Consider the following 9,036-nt stretch of genomic DNA (forward strand, 5'->3'; position numbering starts at 1 on the left):
CTCAGTGGGACCCTGCTTCCCCATGTGAACAGGGAGGTCACAAGTGGCTTGTCTCACCAGCAGGAGTGACAGTGGCTTCGGAAGGGAATCCCCTTGAAAGCCGCTGTCTGGGATGGAGCGGGCACACATGGAGACTTTGTCCCACCTAGTCCCTAAGCTTGGGGCTTGGGGAGAAAAGAGTTATAGAGTGAAATCAAACCACATTTCAGATGCCTCTCAGCTATGCTTTATTTATTTTTTTCTTTGTGGTTGAGGTGTAACTTATGTACAGTAAAGTACACAAATCTGAAATGAACTTTTCAATGAACTTTTACAAATAGAGTCAGTCGCGTTCATCTGAGCCGTCCTGGTGGGGTTGCTGTGTAGCTTGCGTTTTAAGTTTGTATTTCCCTGATGGTGGATGATGTTGAACACCTTTTCATGTGCTTATTGGCCATTTGGTTTTCTCTTTTGTGCACCATCTATTCTTTTGCCTTTTTTTTGTTGTTGTTTGGTTGTTTCTCTTTTCCTTAACCAATTTGTGGGAGAGACTGAGATTCTTAAAGAAATCTTCATGGAAGCAGCTCCTCCCCCTCCATGCCTGCTTTGTCCCTGTGTTTGTTCAGCTCTCACAGGCCCCAGGATGCTCCCAGAAGTGCTGCTTGATCTGGAGTCTCATAAATCATTAACCCTATAGGGAATGGGGTAGGGGGATGAGGCTGCCAGAAACTACCCTGAGTCAGGCCCGAGTTTGTTGTTGTTACTTTCTGGAGCTTTCTTACCAAGGCTGCAGTGTGTAGGGAGTTAGGTGAAGGCAAACAGATGGGCAGCTTTGCCTCTGGGGCTGGGGCTTCAGGCCTGGGGAGGAGAAGGGACGGTACAGAGATGGCATAGCCCGAAGCAGGCTGTCCTCACCCCAGGTACCCAGAAGTCCAGTTCCAGGGCAACTGTCAGGGTCCAGGGCCCCTGTCCCAGCCCCGGGGGAAACAACGAGATCACAGGACACAGCTACAAAGCTCCAAGTTCCTTCCTGTTTCTTCCCTGCTGCTTTCAAGGCTTTAGGTGCTGGCAAGGATGTGATGGTCTCTAAGGTAGGGAGAGATTCTCCAGGTGTGGTCCCTGGTCTAGCAGCATCAGCATCACCTGGGAACTTAGAAATGCAGAGTCTCAGGCTCTGTCCCAGATGTACTGGATCATGAACTCTGGGGCCAGGGCCCTCCAGGGGGTTCTGGTGTACGTTGGAATTTGAGAACCACTTATCTAAGGGAATATTTGCTCAGCTTGATGCTCAAGTCACGTTTCTGCCAAGATTCTGCCCTGTTGGCCCCTGGGGCTGGCTCTGGTACATGCTTTCGTCAGAGCTGACTCCAGGGTACTAGGCACAGCAGTGACGAGATAGCCCCATCTCTTCAAATAGCGCTTCACAATCTAAACTGTGCAAGAAAATTACCTGGGGAGGTGTTTTCATTTTTGTGTTTTTTTAAAATCCTGTTGTCCAGGCTGCAACCAGACTGATTAAATCAGAATCTCTGGGCTTGGGACCTAGGCATTGTATTTATGTATTTTTTTAAATTAATAGACTTGATTTTTTTTTTTCCTTTTTCTCCCCAAAGACCCCTGGTACATAGTTGTATATTCTTCATTGGGGGTCCTTCTAGTTGTGGCATGTGGGACGCTGCCTCAGCGTGGCTTGATGAGTAGTGCCATGTCCACGCCCAGGATTCGAACCAACGAAACACTGGGCAGCCTGCAGCGGAGCGTGTGAATTTAACCACTCGGCCACAGGGCCAGCACCTAGACTTGATTTTTTTGAGCAGTTTCATGTTTACAGAAAAATGAGTGGAAAGTACAGACAGTTCATATATATATATATATATATATATATATATATATATATATACCCCACCCCCGATTGTGTCCCCCAGTTTCCACTATTATTAACATCTTGCATTAGTGTTGTACATATATTATCATTGATGAGCCAATATTGATACCTTATTATTAACTGAAGTCCATTAGGGTTCTGTGTTGTACATTCTCTGGCTTTTGAGAAATGTATAATGTCATGTAGCCATGGTTAAAGTGTCATACCAAATACTTTCACTGCCCCCAAAATCCCCAGTGCTCCACATATTCATCCCTCCCCCACCCTCTGGCAGCCACCGATCTTGTTACTGTCTCCACAGTTTTGCCTTTTCCAGATTGTCATAGAGTTGGACATACACAGTATGTAGCCTTGTCAGATTGGCGTTGTATATGTTTTGAACCCTCAGATGATTCCAGTGTGCATCCAAGGTTGAGAATCAGTGTCTTAGGTCCCTGCTACTCAGGCATGGGCAGAAACTTGTTAGAAATGCTGAAATTCAGGTCCCGACCCCGATCTAGTGAGTCAGAATACACATTTTAACCAGAGCCCCAGGAGACTCATGTGCACATGAAAGTTTGAGAAGCACTGACTTAGACCATCAAGGATCTGTCCTTCCCTCCCACCCCCAACCATGTGGCCTCAGTCTGCCTGTATAGTTCAGAAGGAGCCATTAAAGAAAAAGAAGAAACAAACAAACGGAAGCTTGCTATGGCAAGTGCCCCCCACCTTACCATATTTTAACCTAATTTTGTATTTCTTGGAGCTCTTTCCCAGAAATAGAGATTCTTGGAATCACGAGTCAGCACATAAAGATTGTCTTCATTCTTCTTACCAGCTGCAGAACATTCCAGAACAAGTACTTGCCATAATTTCCCCACCTGCCTAACGATGACTTTCAGGCTTTGCTCCCCTTAGGGAGCATATCCCCTGAGCTTGCTGGGGCAAGGTGTACATTCTTTCTTAAAAAAAAATTTTTTTCTGATGATGTGATACTGTCCTCCGAAGAGGTTGTGGCAGTTTATGCCTACCCATTTCTCCACACCCTTACCAACAGTGAGTAATCACACACTTTTAAAATATTGGTCATGCTACTTGGTTGTTTTAGTTTTTATAACATTAATATTAGGGAGGTTGAATATTTTTCCTACGTTTATATGTGGTATATATATCTATATATATTTTTCTGTGAGCTGCATATTAATGTGTTTTGCCTTTTTTTTCTGTTGGGTGGTTGGGCTTTTTTAAATGGACTTTTAAGAACTCTTTATATATTTAGGAAATTGGTCCCTTTTCTGTCATATATGTTGCAAATATTTTTCCAGTCTCTTCATGCATCTTTTGACTTTGTTTATGGTGATTTTTGCTATGCTTTACATTTTTGTTATTGTCGGACGTATCTACCTTTTAGTTTATAGTTTCTAGGTAGCAGCTACTTTTAAGGGTCTTGTTATCCAGGGATTATGGGTATAAAGGATCTCTGGGTAAGACTCTCTGCCATTTGGAGTGGACATATGCTGGGAATACAGAGGAAGGATTACAAGTGACCAAAAACCCAACTAAAATTGGCTTTCACAAAAAAGGAATTTATTGGTTCATGTAACTAAAACGTCTGGGACCAGCTGGATCCAGGGGCTCAAAGCACATCATCGGGACGCTCCCTCTGTCTTTCAGTCTTCCTTCAAGCCGCCTTCACCGTAAAGCAGACCCTTTGACATGGTGTCTCCCTGGTCCCCAGCTTACTTCATTCTTACTACCCACAGTTCCTGCAGAGACAGAACTTCTCTTTCCCAATCATTGTAGCAAAAGTTCCAGGGTTGACTTTCATTGAACCAATTTCGGTCAAGAACCCATCCCTAAACCAATTCCTAATTCCTATAGCGAGGATGTTGACCAGCCAGGCCTGGGGTCATGGTCCAGCCCTTGGAGCAAGATGGGAGTTGGTCAGCTCTACCAAAACACATAGATTGGTGATTTCCCCAAAGGAAAATGGAGGTCCTATTACCCAGGTAGGGAAAACAGATGAGGACAGGTCCAAACAATAATGCCCTCAGCAGAGGTACAAGTGGGGAGTGGGTTCAGATCCTCCAGCCAGCTGGTAATGTTGTCCTTCTCACTCTTAGAATCCCAGGTTGGAGAAGCCCGTACTGCTCTCTGAGTTTTCTACCAAGATCCCACGAAGTGAAATGGACATGCCTGTTGAGAATGGCCTCCGGGCTCCGGTCAGCACCTACCAGTATGCACTGTCCAACGGAGACGTCTGGAAAGTGCATGAGGTGCCAGATTACAACATGGCCTATGGCAGCCCTGGCGTGGCCGATGCCCCCCCGCCCTGGAGTGGCTACAAGGAACAGAGCCCCCAGACGCTTCTGGAGCTGAAGCGGCAGCGGGCTGCAGCCAAGCTGCTTAGCCACCCCTTCCTGAGTACCCACCTGGGCAGCAGCATGGCCAGGGTGGGCGAGAGCAGCAATGAAGGCAAGGCCCCCTTGATCGGAGGCAGAACTTCACCGTACAGCAGCAATGGGACCTCGGTGTATTACACGGTCACCAGCGGAGATCCCCCGCTCTTGAAGTTCAAGGCCCCCATAGAAGAGATGGAGGAGAAGGTCCATGGCTGCTGCCGCATCTCCTAGTCTCTGTGTGACAAGGAGAGAAATGCTTTGGGGTGGGGTCCCTGGAATCCAGTCCAGCCCAGCAGCTCTGGCTGGGGAGGCATCAGAGGGCAGCTGGGGGGCAGGTGGGCTCGGCTTTCCAGAGGAACCCCGACCCCACCTCTCACCCAGCTGCTCATAGCATCACCACTTCTCACGGTTCTGCTTCCTGCTGCATTGTCTGCCATCAGAAACAAGGCCCATCGTGGCTTCCTGACCCACCCTGCTGTCAGATTTTGGGAGGGCGGGCTGCATTTCCAGTTCTGTCATTGGTAAAGGCTTCTCTGGACCAGTACTTGCTTGTCACATGTCAACACACACTCACACACATGCTCAATCAACATGTGTAGGAATGACACAGCTGGGCTCATGGGAAGCAGGTGGGACTGAGAATTTGTGGGCTATGCCCAAGAGGATTGAAGTTACGTTTCAGAGTTTCATCACCACTGCCAACATGGCTTTAGCAAGGGAGGGGCCTGCTCAGCTGAGACCTGCCCAGAGTCATACCAGGGTCTGGGCCACCATCCACATCTGGAAGGAGCAAGGTGTCCTCTCTGTGTTCACAGGGAGCCATGTATCCATGGGGTCGATGAGATGGATACAGGCCTGCTCCCCACAGCCTTGCCCAGGTGAGGGGCCAGCTGTGTGACTACCCAGGGGCTGAGGTCGAAGACCAGGCTATTCCATTCCAAATCACATTTTGCTCTTGGGTGAAAATATCAACAAGTGGAGGGGGAGGGGGAGCAAAGTTAGTGTTTCCCAAAGTGCATTTGGTAAAAGAATTATTTTAGGCTGTAAAACTAGGCAAGAGGTAACCGAATTTGCTTTCTTTCATGGATGGCATCACAAGTGCTAGGTTTTACCAACTGGGGTTGGAAAAGTGAAGCTAAATGAGGTGCTTCAGTTGAAGGGCTTTTCCCAGGTGAGGGATGAGTTCGTGTTGTTAATTTCTGCAAACATCTCTGTTAACCGCGACAGAGCGCAGCATCCTGGCTGATCTTTGTAAATATTCAGATGGCTTCAGGTTTTGCTCCAGCCGAACTCAGCCAGCCCCCTCAGACTGAGCCATCAGAATGAGCAGTGAGGGGCTGCTGGGGCCCACACCCCTCCCAGAGTGAATGCTCAGGACCCCGGCCTGGCTTGCCTTTTCTAGAGTGCTCAGTGCCACAAGTTTTCCAGTTGGCCCTTGTGAGTTTCCGCCTGGCCCAGGGGCTCCCAGCCTGCTCCCGGAGTGGTGACGTCACAAGGCTGCAAACCCAATGTGCCCGTGGCCAACTCTCTGTGCTGCATTCAGGAGAGTGAATCCATGCAGTGGTGGGGCTGGAGTTGGGTCTCACTCCAGCTCTACAGTTTCATAGCCCCTGTCTCCCTGATGCTGGAGAGGGAGGACCATGAGGGGCAGGCTGCTTGTCCCCTCTCCACTGCATTCTCTCATGAGCCCCTTTGAAATTGTTGCCCATGAGTTGGGTGCTGTCCAAAGGCTCATCCAAAACCTGTTGGTGTAATTCACAAGCTGCAGGTTTGTTCCCTGCCCTGTGCGCCTTTCACTGGTCCTAAAACTACCTCCTTAGAGCTCTGAAGGGGCCCCTTAGGTCCAGATTCTGGGATTTGGGAGACAAATCTGGGTTCCCTTTAACCCTCTTCTTTCTGAGCCTTTGAGAAATTCTCTCCGAGGGGCACTTGGGCCAGGGGGCTGGGGCTGGAGGAGCCTCCTTGTGCCGCCACCCTAGTAATGGGGCTGCTGTTTGTCAGTCCCAGTCCCCCACTGTGGCCCCCATGGCTCCCCTAGCCCAGAGGGGGAGCTGGATCCCAAGGGACCTGGCTGATGCTTTACCAGGGGCAGGGCAGTTGGGCTGGAGAGCAGGGACTCAGGGGAGTCATTGCGCCCCTGGTGGCTCCTGGATGCAGGGAGAGTCACAGCACCAGGCCACTCCCACCCCAACGCCCGAACAGATCCAGTCTAGGGTGGAGGGGCAGGTCAGGAGACTGCAGGCAGGTGGGCGTCATGCCTCCCACATCCCTGGGGTCTGGGGGCAGCCTCTGCATCATCTCAGCCTATGGCTGGAGCAGGACAGGGATGAAACAAAACATATATACCTTTGGCTTTAAAACAGTGTTCAGATCAGACTGACACTGCAATTCTTCTTAAGCCAACTTAAGTTGCAAGCTGGGGAGTGCCGAGGAAAGCCACACACTCCTAGGAGAGAGCTGTGCAGGTTTTCAGATCTGTTTGCTCAGGGGCCAGAGACTGAAGGCACTTATTGCCCACTCTGAGCCCTCTGGATTCCCTGCTTCCCCCTTGCTTCCTGCCTCCTGGGCCATTCCTCTCCCACCCAGAGGACTGGGAATCCCGCCTGATTCCCTGGCAGGAGCCAACTGCAGACTCTTGGGCATTAGCTCGTGTTTTCAGTCGGGGATAAACCATTCCCTGTTAGAGCTTCAAGTACCTGGGGAAGTTTCCCTGTGGGTCTCTTGGGTGATGAGGGACAAGTTGGGGCCAGGGTCATTCATTTATTCACTCATGCAGTTTGTGGAGCAGTTGCAACACACCAGGCACTATGTTAGGTTTGGGGATAAAGGACGAACAAGACAGAGTGAGGAGACCGCTCTTTACAGTTTTCATCCCTTGAGGACCAGGGGTATCAGCAGCCCCATTCAATTCACCTGAGACAGTGACTGCTTCCTGGTTCACATCCCTTTGCTTTTCAGCTCCTAAAATCCATAGAGTATGAATCCTTCTAGCTGGGAAACCACTGTCATGGCCACCCCTGGATAATGTTTGCCACTAAATGCACCTGTCGGATCTTGGGTTCCAGGCAGACAGCATCCCAAGTCCATCTGGGGCTTTTAGGGATAGCCGCCTCAGGCCAGTATCTTTGGGACACTGTATAAAAGCAGTTTGAGGTCAGCATCTAGAAGAACAAGAAATCTGGAATTTGCTGCCAAATGCATCTCAGCTTCTTAAACTCATTGTCTCTGGCTCATTTTTGCTCATTTATTATGGAGTCCTTCTGCCCCACCCATGGATAATGGGAGGAAAAGGAGCTTCTCCTTTAACATTGAAGCCTTTCCTCATGAGTCCGCCTCTCTTCCTGGCAGGTGTGGATCAAGGAGCCGGGAGAAAGCTGGCAAGGTCGACCAGCTGCCCAGCTCCCACTAGACCCAGGTCTGGGGGCAGTTCCTGACAGATTAAAGGAGGCTACCTCCAAAGCATGTGCCACATGGCTCACCATGAGCCCTGCCCTTGTTCCCACCCTATGCCCCAAACAATTAAAAATTGGTGTCTATCACTAGATAGTGAGTTTCCAGACGGTAGCTCAGGGAAGGTGAATGAATCTCAGACCTGTACCTAATGTAATGAAGACTTCAGGATGTAATTCTCCATCAAATATGCGGCATTGGTGAAACTGTTCTGCACTGTTTGATCAATTTCAATGGGCTTAGAAAAGTTAACAAGGGTGTGTCCCCTGTCCTACCCCACCCCAGTTTGCTGGCTTTGTAATAACATGAGACCATTTGGTTATTGGTGTCAGATACCTTTTGATCTTGAGCTCTCTCTCCCACTTGCTTTCCCAGAGCAGGATACTGGGGCACTTTCCAGAAGGGTGCTCCTTACAAGATGCCCAGAAGGACTGTATTTAACTCTTGCTATTGTAGCCTGGGGACAGCTACCCCTCCCCCAGGGCATATAAGAGCAATGGGTCATGTGGTCAGTGGATGACTCCACAGAAGTGACCTCCTTTGCCAGGAGCTGTAGCCCTCTCCTTGACAGGAGTCTCTTGTTGGCCAGTTGTTGGCCAGAGGGCCTGCTTCCCATGGGCATTGCAAGTGCCACAGTGCGGGGTCTGGCTCTGCGCACCCAGGAAAAGTCTGCAGACCCCCAGCCCTCCGCAATAATTCACCAGACCAGAAGCCACTGATGTACAGAGAACACTTAAGAAAAATGTATTTTATGTGAAAACAAAGTTACAACTCTGTATACTGTATCAGCAGCTTTGTGTAAAAATGGCAATCAAGAGAGTCTAATATATTTAAAACTTTTTTAAAAAAAAAAATCCTCGCGGATCTTTGATATTGTATTGAAGTAACTTCCAGGTAGCTCCTCACCACGCGGCCGTGGTGGACCCTGTGTCTGAGACCATGGCTCAACCACATCCCAAAGGGGCATGCCCCTGGAGTTGCTTCCAGCTGCCAAGGCCTGTGACAGAATTCGCTGTTAAGAGTTTTTAATTAAGATTATTAAATTTCTTTTAATAACACCTGTTAGTGTGGCTGTGGTCATTGCTGTGAGCTCACTTGAATGATGCTGATTTGAATTAACAAAAAGGTGATGGTTGGGATAGGGGTGGAGGAGGGCTCCTGGTCCCTACCTCTACCATAGAGAGCTCTCCCAGGAGATCCCAGGAGCAGAGGGAGCTCTGAGAGCTCAGACATGGAGCAGATGTCTTTCTAGACTGGGAGATGGTGATACCTGATGAATTCAAGAAAAGATGAGTGGTTGGGAATGACCTTCACTCTGTTAAATGTTCCCTTTGGAATTAA

General features: G+C 49.1%; 1 protein-coding gene across 5 annotated transcripts in view; it reads left to right on the forward strand.

The window, feature by feature from the left end:
* Window positions 1–8,753, forward strand: part of PPP1R16B (protein phosphatase 1 regulatory subunit 16B) — a 99,194-nt gene extending 90,441 nt beyond the window's left edge. For all 5 annotated transcript variants that reach the window (XM_023626559.2, XM_023626558.2, XM_070247578.1 and 2 more), the window contains exon 11: window positions 3,967–8,753. In XM_023626559.2, coding sequence (XP_023482327.1) covers window positions 3,967–4,476 — 510 coding nt within the window. In that variant the 3' untranslated portion in view covers window positions 4,477–8,753. The remainder of the gene's footprint in view (window positions 1–3,966) is intronic.
* Window positions 8,754–9,036: the final 283 nt, after the last annotated feature.

The sequence above is a fragment of the Equus caballus genome, chromosome 22 (genome assembly GCF_041296265.1).
Source record: "Equus caballus isolate H_3958 breed thoroughbred chromosome 22, TB-T2T, whole genome shotgun sequence".
Classification (NCBI taxonomy): Eukaryota; Metazoa; Chordata; class Mammalia; order Perissodactyla; family Equidae; genus Equus; species Equus caballus.